At 55.9% G+C, this 20,218-nt stretch overlaps 1 protein-coding gene and 1 long non-coding RNA gene across 2 annotated transcripts; one reads left to right on the forward strand and one right to left on the reverse strand.

Annotated features, from left to right (window-relative positions):
- Positions 1-1,221: 1,221 nt before the first annotated feature.
- Positions 1,222-8,172, reverse strand: TALDO1 (transaldolase 1). Its single transcript, XM_020912160.2, has 8 exons — positions 8,031-8,172; positions 5,132-5,255; positions 3,839-3,946; positions 3,549-3,680; positions 2,192-2,367; positions 1,884-2,081; positions 1,567-1,712; positions 1,222-1,426 (listed from the first exon to the last, which is right to left on the reverse strand). Exons 1-8 carry the CDS (start codon positions 8,125-8,127, stop codon positions 1,394-1,396), a joined length of 1,014 nt encoding a protein of 337 aa, XP_020767819.1. The 5' UTR covers positions 8,128-8,172; the 3' UTR covers positions 1,222-1,393.
- Positions 7,403-19,213, forward strand: LOC110149632 (uncharacterized). Its single transcript, XR_002317517.2, has 3 exons — positions 7,403-7,605; positions 8,727-8,859; positions 18,141-19,213. It is a non-coding gene; the product is annotated as an uncharacterized lncRNA (long non-coding RNA).
- Positions 19,214-20,218: the final 1,005 nt, after the last annotated feature.

A 20,218-nucleotide genomic window follows, 5' to 3' on the forward strand; every position in this document is an offset into this window, starting at 1 on the left:
GGGATGGGGGGGATGTGGCCTAGGACCCAGCAAGGGGCCCCTAGTATTTCCCACATGCTCAGTGTTGAAAACAGACCCTGAGCTCCGAGTCCACGAAAACGGCGTGTGGGCGTCTGTGGTGGTTCTTTTCGATGAGTCGTAGCTTCCATAAAAGGAGTGTTCTCGTTAATGGACAGTATTCATATCATACTCAGTGAAGAAAGCCAGGTGAGATATCCAGGAGAGTGACAGTGGACTGGCCGTTTGTGGGAGGGCACGGGGTCAGGTTGGGGGACCAGGGTGTCCCACGGCGCTGGCTCCAGGGGGTTGGGCCCGTGAGCAGGTGGCCTTCATGTGTCAGCCATGTCCGCTGTCTGCGCTCAGGCCCCGGGCCAGGCGGCATAGTGAGTGACTTCCACCTCCTAGGACACAGCCTGTTGACCAGCTCAGCGCAGAGTCTGGGGTTGCTAGAGGCTTGCAGGAAGCCACAGCCCTCTGACCCAAACTGCCGAGGCAGTCACGGGAGGCTGGGAGAAGCCCCGCCCTGTCAGTGTGGCCCACTTGGCGCCTGCCCTGAGCCCTGCCCACCCAGCACTGCTCCTGCTTCTGGGGAGGGCGGCCAGAGGCAGCTCCAGAGCCACACTCCCAGGGGCCCCGCTTCCGTGCAGGGAGCTGTGGGGAACAGGCCTGGCCTGGCAGGGGCCCCAGGGAGGGGAGTGGGCACATTCAGACCCGAGGTGTGTCCCGCAGGCCCGCCCCAACACCTGGCCCCCCTGGTGCAGACTTGGACACCCACCCACCCCCTCCTGCTCCTGGGCCATCCCCCCGACCCTGCGTTCCCTGCCCTGACCCCCTTCACTGTTCCAGGAACTCGGGCTGGAGAGGAAGGGGCTCCCCCGTGGCCCCCTCGTCACCACCCCCCGCCAAGCCCCACAGCGCAGCACACCTGCTGCAGAGTCCAAATGGTGCAGCAAAGTGTCTGCACACGCTGCCCGCCTCTGCTTGGGTCTGAGGCCCGTACACCTTACACTGTCCCCACAAGGTGGCGCCACCCCCCCAAAGGAACCTGGGCCCAAGGAAGTTGTGTGTGTGGGGGAACACCGGGTGTCCCCACAGCAGGCCCTCCACCAGGGCAGCAACGCCCTGCCCGGCTCCACAGGCACAGCCTAGAAGCCTGGGGGTCCCCGCGGGGCTGCTGACCTAACCCCGCCTTCATCAGGCCCCAGGAAGGAGACGGACAAGAAAGAAAAGAAAGGGCTTTAATGCGCTGAGCAGAATTTTACATAAAATCAGAAATCTATGATTTGTTCCCGCTCCAATTAGTAAAAAAAAATCCAAGATTCATCACAAAGCATGTGCAATTAGGCCCCAATGCAGAGACGCACAGATCCGTGCTCCAGCCTCAGGTGCCGCGCTATTTTCCATTCTCTGCGCTGAACATCCGTTCCTGGAGATGAGTGGTGTGAGCTGGTGCACCCACCAGGCTTGCCCTCTGCCCCCAACCCTGCCCTTGGCCAGGCCCACCACCCTGGGCCCGCAGGCCCCTCCTGCCCACGTGCCCGTTCCAACCGTGGCCCCGACGCTCACCCTCAGCATCCGCTCCAGCTTCACAGCGTCCGCAGCAAACCTGCGGATCCCGTCAGAGAGCTTCTCCACGGCCATGCGGTCCTCGTTGTGCAGCCAGCGGAAGGCCTTCTCGTCCAGCTGGATCTTCTCCAGGTCGCTGGCCTGGGCTGCAGAGCACATGCCCGGGATGTGGGCTCAGGGCCGCCCTTGCCCAATGAAGCCCAGTGCCGGGTGGAGGCAACCTGCCCCGAGGCTCCAGGTTCCACAGCCTCAAGAGAGCAAGGCACTGGTTCCCGTGGGGCCCTAGGCTGGCGGAAGGCAGGAGGCGGCGGTCTTACCTGCTTTGGCCGAGAGCACGGGCGTCAGCTTGCTGTGGTCCTTGAGCAGCTCCCCCAGGAGCTGGGGTGAGATGGTGAGGAAGTCACAGCCGGCCAGGGCCTTGATTTCTCCCGTGTTGCGGAAGGAGGCGCCCATGACGATGGTTTTGTAGCCGAACTTCTTGTAATAGTTGTAGATTTTGGTGACGCTCTTCACTCCTGGGGACACACACCGGAGCTGCCATCCGTGCCGCCCAACCCTCAGTCCTGGGGCCCCCTGAGAGCACACGACAAAGCACCCCTCTGCCCTGGCCTGGGGGGCCACTCACCAGGGTCCTCCTGGGGCTCGTAGGACTTCTTGTCTGTGTTGGCCACGTGCCAATCGAGGATGCGGCCCACGAAGGGCGAGATGAGCGTCACGCCGGCCTCAGCACAGGCCACGGCCTGGGCGAAGGAGAAGAGCAGCGTCATGTTGCACCGGATGCCGTGCTGCTCCTCCAGCTCCCTGTGGGGACGGGACACGTGTGCGAGTCAGTCCGAGAGGCAGGGATGGGGTCGCTCCATCCTCGTGAGTAATTCTGGAACGTTCACCAGCATGAGCTCAGGCTAGTGGCTTGTGGCGACCAAACCTCATCAAACCCACATTTCAGAACAGGGACCAAGGTGAGAAGTCCCCTGAAAGCTGCAGACACAGTCCTCCTCTCGTCACAGAACCTCTGTGCTGGGCCAGTGCAGGAGACACGGGTTCAGTCCCTTGTCCGGAAAGATTCCACATGCCTGGAGCACCGAAGCACGCTCCGCAACAAGAGGAGCCACCACAATGAGAAGCCCCCACCCTCCCACCTGGAGAAAAGCCAGGTAGCCGTGAAGACCCAGCACAGCAGATAAAAAAAGGAATCTCTGGGCTGGAGATCACGGAGTCGGCTCCAACCACAGCACCATCCTGCCTCAATCCCACAGCCTCACTGGCCCCACGGCCCCCACCTGCCCTCTGGGTCAGCCTGCAGAAAGCCTGTCCCCCAGATGACACGTCAGGGCCAACCATGAGAAGGGGGCCTGGCCACGCTCTACCATCTGCCAGCTGAGTTCCTGTCCCAGCAGATGGTTTCAGAGGCGCCCTGCTGCCGGGCCACAGGGAAGCGGTCAAGAAGCACAGCCTCGAGGGCACAGGGCTGCCTCGGTGGCCAATGCCACGAGCACCGAGCCAACAACTCCATCACTGGTGTGTGCACACACTCAGCATTACCCGACAAAGGCAGCCATGTGCCCCAGGAGGATGTGCCTGGAAGGTGCACTGTACACACACAGGGAGACCTCCTTAAGGGGGACGCAGCTCCAGTACAGGCGTGGCACACGTGAACCTGGAACACGAGCCAAGCAAGGGAAGCCACACATGAAGGCCACGTGCGGTGCAATCTCGTCCCTCGGAAGCACTGAGGCAGAAGGCTGCGGGGCCGTAATAACACAGGGACCTGTGGGGGTGCACAGGCGCTCCCAGGAAAGCCAAGCCTGGGTGCCAGGGCAGCATCCTGTCCACGCCCGCCTGCCTCCTCCGCGCCCAGCGTGCTTGGGGGGAGCCGACTCCCACTCTGTCCTCAGCTAGCAGCACCGCGCAGGCCCGCTGCCCCAGAGGCCCACCCAGGACGGGCAGAGGCCCCAGCAGCTCCCCACTCACGGGACACTTACTTTCCAGCCTGAATTCCTTCCCAGGTGGACGACAGCTTTATCAGGATCCGCTCCTTGCTGACCCCGGCCTCCTTGTATAGCTCGATGAGGCGCCGGGCGCGGGCCACCATCGCATCCTTATCAAAGGAGAGCCTGCGGGGGAAGGGGTGCCCGGCTTGCAGCGGCTGAGGGGACCGACGCAGACGCAGGGCGGAGACCAGGTGCCCAGAGCAGCGCATGGCCATGTGGGGAGCCGCGAACAACAGCAGCTGCTGCTCCTGACCCCCCACCCGTCAGCCCTGCGTCCTTACCTTGCGTCCACTTCCGTGGATACGCGGCCTGGAATTTTCTTCAGTATTTCTGCCCCAAACAACACAAAAAGTTTATCAATAGCATTTGTAATCTGTTCCTCTTGTGACCTGAAATTCCAAGGGAAAAAATTAGGTTAGAAGCTTGTTAGGTTTAAATGCACAGGATTCTACAAAAATTCTTACTTGCTCCCCAAATTATTTTCCCACCATCTGTTTTTCTTAAAAAACTTTTAAAGTGGTGATAAAACACACATAGCAGAAAACTTACCATCTTATCCATTTTTTTTTTTTAATTTTGGAAACACCACACATCTCACAGGACAACTCAGTTCCCCGACCAGGGATGGAACTTGAGCGCAGCCACCCTCTTCCCCATTCTGACCCAACCAGTTAGGGCACTGAGCACGTTCACACTGGTGTGACCATGCCCACCTTCATCTCCACAATGTTTCCTTCCTTCAAGCTGAACCCTGTCATCTTTGGGGGCTTGAACAAAACACTCTTCCCAACTTCTCTGATGCTGCCTGAGCAGATGAATAAGGTGCACAGTGTGGCTCCAAGATGGACTGGAAGGATCTCTGGCCTGAGAGCAGGGCCAGTCTGGTGATCACTGAGGGCACTGCCTCGTCACCAGTTCCAGAAGCATCGAGAAGTGAGGGGAGCCGCCAGTATGGGGTGCAAGGTGGGGGGCAGAGCAGGCCCAGGGCATGACTGCCACCCCTGCACACGGCTGACCTCAGCACCCGGGTGCCAGAGAGGGGCAGTCCAGCCCAGCACAGCTCCTGCCAGGGGCCACTGTTCCCTGCGAGCCCACTCTCAGCTGAGCAGTACCACCCAGATGAACACTTAACATGATATCCAGCAAAGGCGAGTCTATGGAGAGATGAGCCAGTCTGGTCACAGGCGGAGGCACTAGAGAACATTCCAGGAGGCGAGAACATTCTCGGACTGGACTGTGGCTGCACCACTGTGTACGTGAACGCGTCAGAATGAACTGGACTGCTCACTGAGACAGTGACTCTCATTCCAACAAAACTATCAGAAGTTAACAAAATGCCAGAAAGCAGCTCCACGGCTGCCAGGGCTGAGGACATTGACTACAAACGGGGGAAGGACTTCTGGGGTGCTGTCCACATGCTCCTGCCACCAAAACTCAGTGAACTGTTCACTCACAATGGGTGATGCCCGCAAGAAAGCAGACAGCTTTCTTTCCCGGAGCCTAAAACACTGGAGAACCGGCCTCACGGGTGGGAAGCAAGCAGACCTGGCCGGCAGCCATGGCCCCACACTCACCCGCCCAGCTTCCTGCCGTAAGCAATGGCCTCCTCCACCAGCTCCTGGTAGGTGGGCATCTGTGCCGCGGCCAGGATCAGGGATGGATTGGTGGTGGCATCCTGGGGCTTGTACTCGTCGATGGCTGGGAAGTAATTGTGGGAAGCAGGGGTCAGTGGAGTGCCCACTTCCACCCAGAAACCTGAGACGACCCCTGCAAGCCCTAAACACAGGAACAGAGCCAAGTAGGGCGCGGCCGCACTTCATGCAGGAAGGCTGGCCAAGAGGCAGCTGCACGCAGCGAGGAAACCTGGAGGCTAAGCCAGCGAGCGGCCGTGCCAAGAGCCGAGAGCTGGCCAGCGCCAAGGAGCAAGGAGGGAGACGGCCAGGAGGAGACTGGCAGCGTCCGGAGGTGCTGGCGCCCAGGTCAGCCGCAGAGGGGCTGGACACGGGTCTTCAAACTATTCTCTTTTAACACACGTGTTCCTTCTCGATAACCAGGCGGGAGTTCCAAAGAGTCTCAAGGCCCCGGCTGTCACAGGGCAGTGCTGAGCTCAAGTTCATCAAAACTCAGCTTCCAGGATTAGCCGGTTCCGTAAGTTGATTTGGCAAGTTAGCATTTTCAAAGTATCTTCTGATGACAAAAGTACAGAGATGGAAAACAGGGAAGGGGGATGGCTCTCAGGGGCTGGGAACAGCTGTATCCTAACTGTCCTGGACGACCCCTCCTCTGTGCAGCTGGAAACCAGTGAACACAGGGCCGGCCTGCAGCCTGTTCACAGCACCGTGCTGGCACCAAGTCCCCCGTTCTGATGTCACACCATGGCCACACAGAACAGCCGGGGGAGTGATGGCAGAAGGATTCATGGGACCCTATGGGCTAATTCTGCAACTTCCTGGAGTCTATTAATTATTTCAAAATAACAAGTTAAGAAAGCATGCTCTGGAGTGGAGCTTACACAGATGTGTTGAAACCCAGTGTAATTCGCTGAAGATAGTACCTAGATAAAGCTGACTTTTAACAAAACTAAAAGTTTTGTTGATGGGCGTCAGGCTCCAGGGACCCTTAAACAGAATACAAAACCTGGCGTGGGGCATCGTGCTGGGAAGAGCATCTACAGCTTTGACTTATTTTCAAAGAGCTTTGTGACACCCCAAAGGCAAGACCCTTCAGTCCATAAAGCAACCGTAAAACTGAATTTACAACTATGTAAGATTTAGATATATATGGGCTTCCCTGGTAGCTCAGTTGGTAAGTAATCTGTCTACAATGCAGGAGACACAGGTTAGATCCCTGGGTTGGGAAGATCCCCTGGAGAAGGGAATGGCTACCTGCTCCAGTATTCCACAAAGGAGCTTGGTGGGCTGCAGTCCATGGGGTCACAAAGAGACGAACACACACCTACTGTACTATACACATTATCAATAAACGTGTTTTTAAACAAAGTCGTTAACATTCACTTAGCAATCTTAAATGTCAGCACTTGAGTTTAAAGCAAACATTCCCCAAGACTCCTCCAGACGTGCTGGGCCTACAGTGACAGAAGTTAAGGGTTAAAGTTAACCCTAAGACCAGCCAGCCTGCAGCTGCTGCCCAGTGAAACCCAACGGGAAAACAATACAGACCAGGGCTTCATTGACTCAGCAAAGATGGGAAATACTCCACACTAAGAAGGAGCGAACAACTTCCCTGGTGATTCAGTGATTAAGAATCTGCCTGCCAATGCAGGGGACAGGAGTTCGATCCTTGGGCCCAGAAGACCCCACATGCCCTGGGGCAACTAAGCCTGGTGCACCTCAACTACTGAGCCTCAAGCCATTAGTACCGAGCCCCTGAGCCCGAAACTCCACGCTCCACAAGAGAGACCGCCCACAGTGAGAGGCCCCCCACTGCAGCTGGAGCCCAGCCCCCGCCTGCCGCAACGAGAAACGCCCCGCGACAACAGGGACCCAGTGTAGCCAAAACCAAATAGAATCAAAACCAAAAAGGAGCAGAGAGACGTGCAGCCACTTTCCCAGACCTTCTATCCTGGCGAGGTCATTGCCAGGGGCCTGCACCAGGGAGGGAGGGGTGGAAAGAGGCCAGTGGCCTCGCAGGTCAGTGGGAGCTGGAATTTGCCAGGGCCCCCAGCTCTGACCAGGAGGGAACCTTCTGTCAGCTGGTTTAATGTACAGGTTGGACTCAAGCCCATCACCGTCTCCAGCGTTTATATTTAAGCAGCCAAATATGCTTACTCATTTTCCTCAGCTCTGAGATAAGAGTCTTATTCTTACCAAAGAGGAAATAAAGCCTGTTTCTCAAGTCACCATGAGAAAGCAAAAACGAGGAAGTCCCATCCCTACCGTGTGCCCCGGAGCACTCCCAGCCACGGAGCATTTCACTATTTCTCTGACACCCCTCACGGTTCCCAGCAGATCGGAATGGAGGCTCACCTAGTCTGGGTTTGCGCTGCAGAGGATGGGAAGGCCAAGCCCCCCAGTTCCGTCCCAGGAAGGTGAGTCAAGCCAGGAAAACCTAAACCTGGGGCAAGCTTTGCCTGCCTCCCTACAGTGAGTGGGGTTTTACCCCCGGGGGCTCCTTGGTCCCAGGCGGCGAACGTCTAACTGGCCCGCACCCGGCCATGGTCACCAGCGTGCACAGCTGTACCCTGGGCAGGGGTGGAAAGTGTGTGCAACACCGGGTTTCAAAAGCAGGGGGTGTCATTCGCAGTGTCTGGTCTCTCTGGGCCCAGAACTAATTCATATTCCCCATGTAACCACAAGTGGTTCGCGACTCCAGGGCGCCCCTCAACCGCGCGCCCGCGCTCCCGGGCCCTCCCCTGCCTCCCCGCACCGCCAGGCCGACCGGCGCCCCGCGCGCCCGAAGTCCCTCACTGCTGTCCGGCCCGCTCCCTGAGCTCGGGGGCCAGCGCGGTCTCACCGTGGAAGTCGCCCGTGTCGGCCACCACTGTGGTGAACTGCTTGAGCTGGTCCAGCGCGTTCTCCATCCTCTGCCGCTTCACCGGGGAGCCCGACATGGCGAGCGGCGGAGCGAGCGGGGGGCCCACAATGCCCCGCGGGCCCCGCCCCCGGCCGCAGCCAATCCGGACGCGGCGCGGGAGGGCGGACCTGCGCGCTGGCCCCGGCGGGGACCCCGCCCCCGACGCGGCGGCCACGTGCCCGGGAGGGCCGCCCAGCCCCCGGCACGGCCCCCGGCCCCCGGCCCCCGGCCCCCGGCCCCGGGAGCTGCGCCTCAGGAGCTGTAAGCACCCTGGGCGATGTGCCCCGGGGCGGCTTCCCGGAGCGATGAGTCCCCCCGGGCGGTATGCCCTCAGACGCGGTTATGCCGGAGCGACGCACATCCTTCTAGTGATGCAGCCCCTGGATGGTTTCCAGGGAGCGATGAACCCCCGAGCGGTGATCCCCGGAGAGGCGCGCCCGCCTCCATGCCCTGTCCCTGAGGGCCGTGATTCCCGGAGCGTGCACCCCCTGTAGCGGAGCGCTTCCGGGGCGTGGGAGCGACTAGTTCCCCAGACTGATCCGTGCCCGCGGCGGAGCGCCCCGCGAGTGAAGCACACCCAGGGCGGTGCGGTCCCCGACGGCGCGCCGACTCACTTCCCTCCTCTGTCGTTTGCAGCGGGAACTGGAGTGAGGGTCGTCGATCATCAAGGGGTTAAGACTGAGGCTTCAGGCCACGGTCGAGCGGCGTCTCAGGGAGACCTGGACTCCTGAGACTGCGTCTGAGCCGCCGCCTCAGAAGACAATGACAGGTATGCCCGGGTATGCGGGCCTGGGTCTGGGTCGCTGCCTCTCGCCCCCCGGCCGTCCTGAGGCCAGGGGCACCCAGGGTACAAGTCCTCTCCTTGAGGCCAAAATCTCACCTTCTCTGTACTCTGGTGTGGAATCCAATCTCGGTGACAGAGTTTTGGGTGAAGTAGAAAAGGATTGGGCTTCCCAGGGGGCTCAGTGATAAAGAATCCACCTGCCAAGCCAGAGACACAGGTTCAATTCCTTGGTCAAGAAGCTCCCCTGGAGAAGGAAATGGCAACCTACTCCAGTATTTTTGCTTGGGAACTTCCATGAACAGAGGAGCCTAGTGGGTTACAGTTCATGGGGTGCCAAAGAGTTGGAGACAATTTAGCGACTAAACAACAAGAGCAAGAAGAAATGGACAGCTTTATTGCTTTGCCAGCAAAGAGGTACACAGCGGGCCCCTGTCTTCAAAACTACCTGGGGAAGATAGTGACAAGTTTTATATTAATTATCCAAAGAGGGTATGATCAGCTTGTCGACATTCTTCTAATAAGTTCGTGAGGTAAGCTGGAGTCAACGCCATCAAACTTCAGGTCCAGCTGGTCTGGGGTCTCCATGCTTGTGGGGAGCCTGCTGTCATTAACAGTTAACTTCTCCACTTGGAGAAGCTTCAGTGTCTGCAGAAGAGCTCAAAGATATAGATATGTCTGTCTGCTGATGGGAAAACAGGACCCTGTCCTAAGACTGATTTTTCTACCTGTTCTCACATCCCCTCCCTTCCCTAAAGAACAACTACTTGAATCTGCCATTGAAACTCAGGGAAGGTCATGGAGGCTGAGTGAAAGCTGTTTCCTGTAATAAAAGAAATGGAGACACAGAGGTGTCATGCCCAGGACCCCCACAGTACCCTGCACAGGCCTGGCAGCTGCTCCAAGCCCTCCTAGGTTGGGTGGGCCTGGAGGCTGGGGAGGGGCTGAAATCAGGCTTGTGGTTTCATTTTTTCTTGTGGATCCAGAACCCAGGATAGGCCATTGATACTGGGAACCACATCTGGGAATACCTCCTAGGGAAGTAGTACTAAGTTTAGAAGTATGAAATAAAATTCACATTTTATGGGAAGACAAACAAAATGTAAACATAAAAACTTTTCTCTGCGCTTTGACTTCCTCTCTCCCGCACTGTGCACCCTGTGTCTGCATTGCACACGGATCATGGCTGCCGTCACCGTCTGCAGTGATTTTGGAGCCCAAGAAAATAAAAGTGTCACTGTTCCCATTGTTTCCCCTTCTACTTGCCATGAAGTGATGGGACTGCATGCCATGATCTTAGTTTTCTGAATGTTGAGTTTTGAGCCAGCTTTTTCACTCTCCTCTTTCACTTTCATCAATAGGCTCTTTAGCGCTTCACTTTCTGCTATAAGGGTGGTGTCATCTGTATATCTGAGGTTATTGGTATTTCTCCCGGCAATCTTGATTCCAACTTGTGCTTCATCCAGCCTGGCATTTCGCATGATGTACTCTGCGTATAAGTTAAATAAGCAGGGTTACAACATACAGCCTTAATGTAGTCCTTTCCCAATTTTGAACCAGTCTGTTATTCCATGTCCGGTCCTAACTGTTGCTTCTTGACCTGCACACAGATTTCTCACGAGGCAGGTAACGTGGTCTGGTATTCCCATCTCTTTAAGAATTTTCCAGTTTGTTGTGATCTATGCAGTCAAAAGCTTTGGCATAATCAATAAAGCAGAAGTAGATGTTTTTCTGGAATTCTTTTGCTTTTTCTATGATCCAACGGATGTTGGCAACTTGATCTCTGGTTCATCTGCCATTTCTAAATCCAGCTTGAACATCTGGAAGTTTATGGTTCATGTACTATTGAAGCCTGGCTTGGAGAATTTTGAGCATTACTTTGCTAGCATGTGAGATGAGTGCAATTGTGTGGTTATTTAAACATTCTTTGGCATTGCCCTTCTTTCGTACTGGAATGAAAACTGACCTTTTCCAGCCCTGTGGCCACTGGACAAAGTGAGTCGCTCAGTTTTGTCCATTTCTTGTAAACCCATGGATTATACAGTCCATGGATTTCTCCAGGCCAGAATACTAGAGTGGGTAGCTGTTCTCTTCTCCAGGGGATCTTCCCAACCCAGGGATCGAACCCAGGTCTTCTGCACTGCAGGCAGATTCTTTACCAGTTGAGCTACCAGGGAAGTTGGTAGCTCAACAATGGCAGAAAGCAAAGAGGAACTAAAGAGCCTCTCAGTGAAGGTGAAAGAGAAGAGTGAAAAAGATGGCTTAAAACTCCACATTCAAAAAACCAAGATCATGGCATCGGGTTCCATCACTTCATGGCAAATAGATGGGGGAAAAATGGAAACAGTGACACTTTTATTTTCTTGGGCTCTAAAATCACTGCAGACAGTGACTGTAATTATGGAATTAAAAGACGTTTGCTCCTTGGAAGAAAAGCTATTACCAACCTAGACAGCATCTTAAAAAGCAGAGACATTACTTTGCCAACAAAAGTCCATATAGTCAAAGCTATGGTTTTTCCAGTAGTTGTGTATGGATGTGAGAGTTGGGCCATAAAGAAAGCTGAGTGCCAAAGAACTGATGCTTTCAAACAGTGGTGTTGGAGGAGACTCTTGAGAGTCCCTGGGACTGCAAGGAGATCAAAGCAGTCAGTCCTAAAGGAAATCAGTCCTGAATATTCATTGGAAGGACTGATGCTGAAGCTGAAACTCCAATACTTTGGCCACCTAATGCGAAGAACTGACTCTTTGGAAAAGACCCTGATGCTGGGAAAGATTGAAGGCAGGAGAAGAGGGCGACAGAGGATGAGATGGTAGGATGGCATCACCGACTCAATGGACATGAGTTTCAGCAAACTCGGAGATGGTGAAGGACAGGGAAGCCTGGTGTGCTGCATGCAGTCTATGGGGTCACAATGAGTCAGACACGATTGAGTGAACAACAGTGATCCAGGCCGTCAGGTGAAAGAACAGTGTCACCGCCCTTCTGCGGGCTTGAATCGTCGCTATGACAGCCCTACTTCGCCTTCATAAGGTCAGTCTCCTGCCAGATGCAGAGGAGCTGGAGACATAAGTCTCTTGTCTCCCTGCACAGGGCAGTCATTGCCCCTCCCCTGGGCAGAGGAAGTGGGCAGAGTTGTAGCCCACTTAATCCTTGGGCAGAACTTCCTCCCCGCCACAACTGTACCTTTTACACACGTCCTATGTTAATAAACCTACTTCTGCCGAACACCTTGCTTCTCACTGAATTCCCCCTGTGCTGAGGCACAGAGAACCTGAGCTTCATTGAGTCCTGAGACCAGCTGTGTAGTCTTAGTTGGGAGACTGTGGGTTTAGTCTGGGTCCGAGTCCTGGTCACGTGGGTTTGAGCCCCAGTCTGAGGCAAACGGTTTCAGCGTTTCAGGAGTCTCAGTCCTCAACCTCTGGCTCCAGTCAGTCCGGAGTCTGCCAGCCTGTGTCTGTAAGTCTCACCATCCACCAGGCAGGGAGGCCTCAGTTCCTGGACAGCTCAGAGAATTCCGGCAGGAGCAGCTGGGGCTGTTTTGTCCTCAAGTATTGTCTTTGTTTCTCTCGTTTAGCCTTGTCTCCCTCACTTCTGTGATTAGTAACTGCCTGTCCCTGCTCTTTGGACTCAGGAAGGGGCTGAAATTAGAAACTTTTTCAACAAAAGAGAAGCAAGGGACGCAGAGGGGCTTTTGTGCCCGGGTGGCCCCCAGGTCCTGCTGGGTTTCAGAAGGGACGAGGAAGCTTTCTGGGTGATGGGAGTGTTTTACAGCTGAGGTTTCAGGGTGAGGCAGGACCAGCAGCATCGGTTCTGCGGGGAGCTTGCCTTCTCTCCTTAACTGATTTATTTTTGGCTGCATCAGTCTCGGTCGGGCTCGCGGCTCCTCCTCGCGGCCCCGGCTTCTCTGCAGTTGTTTGGGCCCCAGAGCGCGTGGCTCTCTACTTGCAGTGCTCGCCCTGGTTCCCCCACCAGGAATGTAACCTGAAGCCTCTGCATTGGAGGTGCAGAGTCAACCCCTGGGCCACCTGCAAGTCTCTCCCTCCAGGAAGTTTCTGAGAAGTCTGTTTTCTGGCTGCTTAGGAAGCCTGGCTGATTGTGGTGCAGGGCAGGCTCTGAGAATACTGGCTCGGTATTTTTAAGGATCGTTCAGTGTAGACAATTCACAAAACACAACAAAATGCAAACCCTCACAAACAATACCTGCTTGGCGTCTATTGGATCCCAATAGAAGTGTCTTAGGGGGCTTCTCAGGTGGTGCTGGTGGTAGGGAACCCGCCTGCTGATACAGAGAACATGAGACAAGGGTTTGATCCCTGTGTCGGGAAGATCCCCTGGAAAAGAATACCAGTATTCTTGCCTGGAGAATCCCATGGACAGAGGCGCCTGGAGGCTACAGTCTATGGAGTCACAAAGAGTTGGACATGACTGAGCAGCTAAGACGTCCACTCCAGTGTTCTTGCCTGGAGAGCAGCAGGCACAGAGGAGCCGGGTGGGATACAGTCCATAAGGTTGAAAAGAGTCAGACCCTGAGCAACTTGGCACACAGGCACTCAAGCGTCCTGGGGTGGAAGGCCGCACAGAGGCGGGGCAGGGCCTGCCTGCCAGGAGTCCTTCTGCCCATATGGGCCCCGCCCCGGGGAGGGGAGAGAGGAGGGACGCTCCAGGGGAAGGAGGGGGCGCGTTGGCCTGCAGGAGGCCCCTCCCTAGCTGTGCTCTGGCAGGCACCCACCCCCTGGCCTCAGTCAGGTCTTCAGCAGAGCTCAGCCCCTGTGGGCTGAGAACAGCTGATACAACACGGCGGAGGCAAGGCGCTGGGCCTGGCAGGAGGAGGGGGTCTGGCTGGCCAGGGCTCCGGGGGCCATGGTCACTTCCAGGAGCTGCGGGCCATGAGGGAGGTGGCCGCGGACCTGGCCCCTGACACTGTGTTGACTCAGGGAACACTGGATGTCTCTCCCAACCTATGACAAGAAAAATGTAATGATGAAATTCTCTCCACCCGTTTGAGCTCCCCCGCCGCTGCTGGGTGTGGGCGGGTCTGCGTTAGCCTCCTTAGGGGCCCATTCTGTCTCAATCTTGCAGAGTCGCCCTCTGTGCTGCAGGTCTGAGTTGTGTAAACAGGCCCACATGTCCTGTAACCCGTAGTCTCTAAAGCTTTCGTAACTGTGCCTTGACCACAACTGGGCGGAATAGTCCTCAGCTTCTCCAAGACTGTCTCCAGGGTCATAATTGTCAGGTTGGCTCAAACCACTTTTTTCTATTTCATTTTGAGATTGGTTATTGATTATTTTTTCACTGAAACCAGGGAGAGGCAAGCAGTCAGGGGCTGCCTGGGGGCAGGTCTTGTTCCCCCATCAGCGGACACACAGCTGCATCTCTGAGCTCTGCAGAGTCTGAGACCCCCTCCAGGTGGGAGAAACGAACGGTTAATGATGACATGTTGCCCACAAGCACAGAGGCCCCGGGCCAGCTGGACCTGAAGGGTGACAATGTGGACCCCTGCTTACCTCACCACGAATCCATCAGAAGAATGTCCATGAGCTGATCACGTCCTCTTTGTCACTATCATCCCAGGGTAGAGACACAGAGATTTCGAGAGCATGAGCCCTCTGTGTCTCCCTTGCCTGGCAAAGCAATGATACTCTCCTTTTCAACTTCACCCAATGGTCTCACTGGGCCTCAGTCCCACTGGGCGGAGAGGCTGGGTTTTTGGCCCCAGCTGTGACGATGGTGCAGGGCGATGGCTGGTGCCCCGTCCACCAACTCTCTGACCTCAGGGGCCGGTGTGGCTCAGAAAGGGGGAGTCCAGAGAACCCACAGGCACTGCGTCACCACGTGGACGCTCTAACACAAACCCAGACAGGGGTTGTGCAGGGCCAGCATTTGAAACATAAGTTTAGGGGGCTGGGGTACCGCTAAAGCCTCAGGGTCGCAGAAGGAGCGAGGTGTGGTGGGAGAGCTCCTGGGAGAAGGTTCTCCGGCGGCCGGCTGGCCGGCTCTGACTGACCCAGAGGGGCCAGTGCTGCCGAAAGCTTGGCTCTCTGTGCTCCGGCGCCAAGCAGAAATATGACAGAGTTTTGGAGAAGGAAAGGATGGCTTTGTTTGCCAAGCAACGGGCAAACACATTAGGCCAGCGCCTTAAGAACTGTGCCCCTCTCCCTGGTGAGTAGGGAGAGGCTGTATCCCCAGTGGTGGGTGATAAGGATCAAGGCAGTAACAGTTCTGCATTCTTCTTCTGCAGTTTCAGAAGGGTGGGGTTGCTGACAAGACTGGGGTGTGTGCAGGGTCTGGTCCTTTTAATCTTTATTTCTTTATGTCTGGCTGGGTCCTCCTCGGCTGTGGCACACAGGCTTAGTCATCCTGTGGCATGCGGAGATTTCCTGGACCGGGGATTGGGCCTGTATCCCTGAATTGGCAGGTGGATACTTTTTAAAAAATATTTCATTATTTCATTCAATGTATCTGGCTGTGATGTGTCTCAGCCGCGGCCCAAAGGACCCTCGGGACGCTGTCTCACTGCAGCGCAGGCCCCCAGTGGTGCGCAGGGCTCAGCGTTCGCAGAGCATCAGGCAAGGGGCACGTTCCCTGACCCGGGACTGAGCCTGCATCCCCTGCCCCACAAGGCCAGCTCCCAGCCCCTGGACCTCCAGGCCAGTCCTGAGACCATTTACTATAGACTAACCCTCCATCTTCCAACTGAGATCACAGACCTGTTTCAGGACCTAATGAAGCTCAGATTCTTGATGTGTCATTGCAGAAAGAATGCAGTGAGAGACAAAGTGATTGATAGGTAAGAACTGAATTTATTTATAAACAAAGGCCCATCTAGTTAAAGTTATGGTTTTTCCAGTAGTCATGTATGGATGTGAGAGTTGGACCATAAAGAAAGCTGACCACTGGAGAATTGATGCTTTTGAACTGTGGTGTTGGAGAAGACTCTTAAGAGTTCCTTGGACTGCAAGGAGATCAAACCAGTCAATCCTGAAGGAAAACAGTCCTGAATATTCATTGGAAGGACTGATGCTGAAGCTGAAACTCCAATACTTTGGCCACCTGATGCGAAGAACTGAGTCACTGGAAAAGACTCTGTTGCTGGGAAAGATTGAAGGCAGGAGGAGAAGGGGACAACTGGAGTGGGTAGCCTATCCCTTCTCCAGGGGATCTTCCTGACTCAGGAATAGAACAGGGGACTCCTGCATCCCAGGCAGATCCTTTACCAGATGAGTCGCCAGGAAAGCCCAAGGATAGGGTGAAAGTGAAAGTGAAGTTGCTCAGTGGCATCCGACTCTTGGCAACCCCATGGACTTTACCTGCCAGGCTCCTCCACCCATGGGATTTTCCAGGCAAGATTACTGGAGTGGGTTGCCATTTCCTTCGCCAGGGGATCGTCCCAACCCAGGGATCGAACCCAGGTCTCCTGTATTGCAGGCAGACTTTTTACCGGCTGAGCCACAATGGGGTAAACAACCACAATTGGAGCGATAGAACCTCCATGAAAACCCAAAAGAAGGAGGTTCAGAGAGCATCTATCTTGGTGATCCAGAAAGCTTCCACGTGCCAGGCCCCAAACTCCACAGGGACAGAAACCCCTGCGTTCGGAACTCTCCAAAACTTCAGCCTGGGTAACTCTCCATCTGGCGGTTCTTTCATACTCTTTAATATCCTTTATAATCAACTAGCGATCTACTAAGTAAACTGGCTTCTTGAATTCTGTGAGCGGCTCTAGCAAATTAATCTCATCAGAGGAGGGGGTCACGGGAAGCTCCGTTCTGTGTTCGGTTGGTCAGAAGCCCAAGCGGACCTGGGCCATCTGAAGGGGGGCCGCTGTGCCCCGTCTCTGCGCCTAGGTCTCTCCTGCTCCCCATGCCCTGGGGGGGTCCTCTGGGGACATCCCAGACCTCCCCGCACATCACAGGTGGTGCTGGACCTCAGCCTGTGTCCTGCTCTGGCCGTCTGAGAGGTGGAAGTGGAGTGTGCGCCTTTCCTGGTGGTGGCCGAGTTCGAGTCTCTGCCCAGGGACGTTTGCAGCCCAGCTTCCCTGGGGAACATGGACACCACCCCTCATTTTCTCCAGTCCGTCCGGGGCTGCCCAGCTCCCCAGGCTCCGTCTCTTATTATTGGTCTCCTCATAAATTCTGTGTCAGCAGTTATTAAATTATTGGGCCTCAGGACACTTTTACACACTTAAAAATTATTAACGGCCCCAAAGAACTTTTCACTTGTGGGTGTTATCCATCCATATTTACTGTATTAGAAAATAAAACTGTGAAAATTTAAAGACCCGCATTTATTCTTTCTTTTGCAATAACAGTGACAGACAGTTGCAGAAAACATCAACAGCGCCGTTTTCCTCAGCTGATCCTCTAAACTCACTTCTAACCCTCTATGTGCTCACCAATCCTGAACCAATTATGTCTTGAATTTGCCCAATTCTAGTCCCAGCCTCAAATCTCATGCACAACTTACCCTCACCCCCCAGACCCTGCCAAGACTCTCAGGGTAGCTGAGCCCGAGCAGCTTTATCCACATGTCCCTTCGTGGCATTTTGGGGAGCCAGGATTCAACACATAAAGAGCAGATTTCTATGAAAAATAAGAAGAGTGGCATGAATACATGTCTTTACGAATCTCCCTGACGTCGGGCTTCCCAGCAGCAGCCGGACCTCATCTCCATGTCCACCTTCACTCTGTTGGGGACACCATCCTGGCCGAAGCATCCAGAGAAAACCCAGCCTCACCCGCACTCTCAGCTAGAAACCAAGAGCAGGTGAGCGGCCTTCTCGGGTCATCGAGGACGTTCTCCTGCGGTTGACCCCGAACCCTAGCTCAGGGCGTCTCTCTGGGCGGCCTCCGTCTGGACGGGGAGCCCACCCTGGGCGCGGCTCACTGGGGCCCTGGGGAATCTTGGTCCATCTCGCTCCAAGGACGGGTCTCTGGCCCCCGTGATTCTGTAACATCACACGTTGATTGTTTGGAAAATGCTGATTCAGAGTCTCCCTTTCCATGTCCACGTGGGACTCACACCTACATCACACGCTCGGAGAAGGGCCTTCAGGTTGGGGAGCTGTCTCACTGATGCTTGCAGGTTCCAAAATTCTAATTTCCAGTAGGTGAAAGTGAAAGTCGCTCAGTCATGTCTGACTCTTTGCCACGCCATGGACTATACGGTCTATGGAATTCTCCAGGCCAGAATTCTGGAGTGGGTAGCCATTTCCTTCTCCAGGGGATCTTCCTAACCCAGGGATTGAACCCAGGTCTCTTGCATTGCAGGCGGACTCTTAACCAGTTCAGCCACCAGAGAAGCCCAATTTCCAGTAGAAAACTCGAATTTACCATGGCAACAAAGACTCTCTGCTGTTTCTCTTGTTTGGGGGCAAACGCCTGCCAAGACCCCAAGTGTGAACTGCACGGCCGGCTCAGCACGGGTCGGGGTTTGCCCGTCGCCCGAGTGAGTGCTGCAGGAGGCTGACACCTGAGGGCCCAGACTGAAGTCGGCTGCATCAAGGGTGTTTGCCGGCTCACCCCGAGACCCGGGGCTCGCTCGGGCACTTCCTCCCCAGGGTGTGTGTGAGGGGATCCTGCCCGTGGCCACGCCGGGATCCTCGCTGAGGAGCCAACAGCTTCACCCGCCGGGGCTTCTGCACCATCCGTGCCCACGGGAGCCCCATGAAAAAGCCGAATCACCCTGTACTAGTTTCTGAGGCCGTGGTAACAGAGGATCATAACCTTCAAGGCTTAAACACCAGAAACTCATTGTCTCAAAGTTCTGGCGGCTGGAAGTCCAAGGCCAGGTGTCAGCACGGTCACTCCCTCTGGTCCAGCTTGGCTGTGATCTTTGTGTCGCCTCACGTTGTAGAGGTGTCAGCCTGACCCCTGCCTCTGTCTTCAGGTGACCTTCTCTGTGTGTGTCTATGACCAAGTGTCCTCTGATAAGGACAGTAGCCATGTTGAGTTAGGGCCCATCCTAATGACCCCACCTTATATGAACTGGGGGACACAATCCAACCTTTAACATACTGCTGTCTTGTTATGACGCTCGTCTAGAGCTCAGGGCCCCCCAGGGACCTGTGGACCCTGCCTGGGAGAATGCTCCATGGGGGTAACTGCGGAACAGGCTGCGTGCCCCCGACTTTAATTCTGCCCCTCGTGGAAGCCCAGCAATTCCCACAGCAATCGCTTTTGGGGGGAGGATTAATAGGAATCGTTCTTATGCTTCTCCGAATGGAGCTGTTCTCAGCACCACCCTCACCCATGAAGCCGCCCTGCCAAGCACACCTTCCCAGGTGACAGGCACACGTTGTGCCTTTATTGTGATCCCGGTGGCTGATACGGGTGTGACGACATCTTGCCTCCTGTGCTATTTTGTGCAGCAATCTTTCAGTGAGTCAAATATTTTGAAAAAGTCAGAAAGAAATGGAAAAGAAGAATCTCCACTCAAAATAGCATTGGGCCCCGCTGGCCTTTTGGCCCGGCCCGAGTGGGGGAGGAGACGGGGGGAATCAGAGGCCCGCGGGTGAGGGGACAGTCACAAAGACAGCCTGTCCCCAGCACAGAGCCAGCCTTGTTGGTGGGATGTCCGTGGGTGGCACAGCTGGGCACTGGGCAGGCGCTGGGTGGGCAGCTCCGGGCGAGATGGCCCCACTCTGCCCGTGGTCAGACCTCCGCGGCCCTCGCCCTCTGTCCCAGGCTGTGCCATCAGACCCCACCTCTCCCCTGCGTGACCGGTTCGGGCTGGAGGGGTGGAGTGGCTGGGGCCCCCTGGGCTCTGCCCCGCTCTGGGGCTCTAAGCAGGGCCCCTGGCCCTCCGTGCCTTGTCTGTGCCTGTTTCTGGGGCCCTGAGGTCGCCAGGCCCAGGGCGGGAGGTGCTCAGGCACCCCCTAACCTGGCAGCCTTGCAGAGTGACACCCTGGGGCAGGAAGCACAGGGACTCCACGCAGGGACCCCAATAGCTGAGTGACTTGGGCCCTGCACGTGTCTGTCCTTGGGGGACAGGGAGCCCTGACCTGAGCGGACTCCTGGGGTGGGGGCACCTCAGAACCAGCAGCTCCTGGGCAGGAAAGGGGGACCTGGGAGCTGGGGGAGTGGGCTCCCCTCAGGCTGCCCAAGAGGCAGGGCGGGCGAGAGGAGGCCGCAGCAGGAGGAGGCCTTTGGGGGGAGGAGGGAGGCTGGGCAAGGAGGCAGGTGTAGGTTTTGGGGCTCCCAAGAGACAAATCACCCAGCCTAGAGGCAGGGTTCCCAAAGTCCAGACCATCCAGCCGATGACAGCGCCTGGCTAGGTGGGGACAGAGGGTGTGCTGGGGGCTGTCCCTCTGACCTCCAGGTCTAGTGTGGGCACCCTTGGGCCAGCA

The sequence above is a fragment of the Odocoileus virginianus genome, chromosome 28 (genome assembly GCF_023699985.2).
Source record: "Odocoileus virginianus isolate 20LAN1187 ecotype Illinois chromosome 28, Ovbor_1.2, whole genome shotgun sequence".
Classification (NCBI taxonomy): domain Eukaryota; kingdom Metazoa; phylum Chordata; class Mammalia; order Artiodactyla; family Cervidae; genus Odocoileus; species Odocoileus virginianus.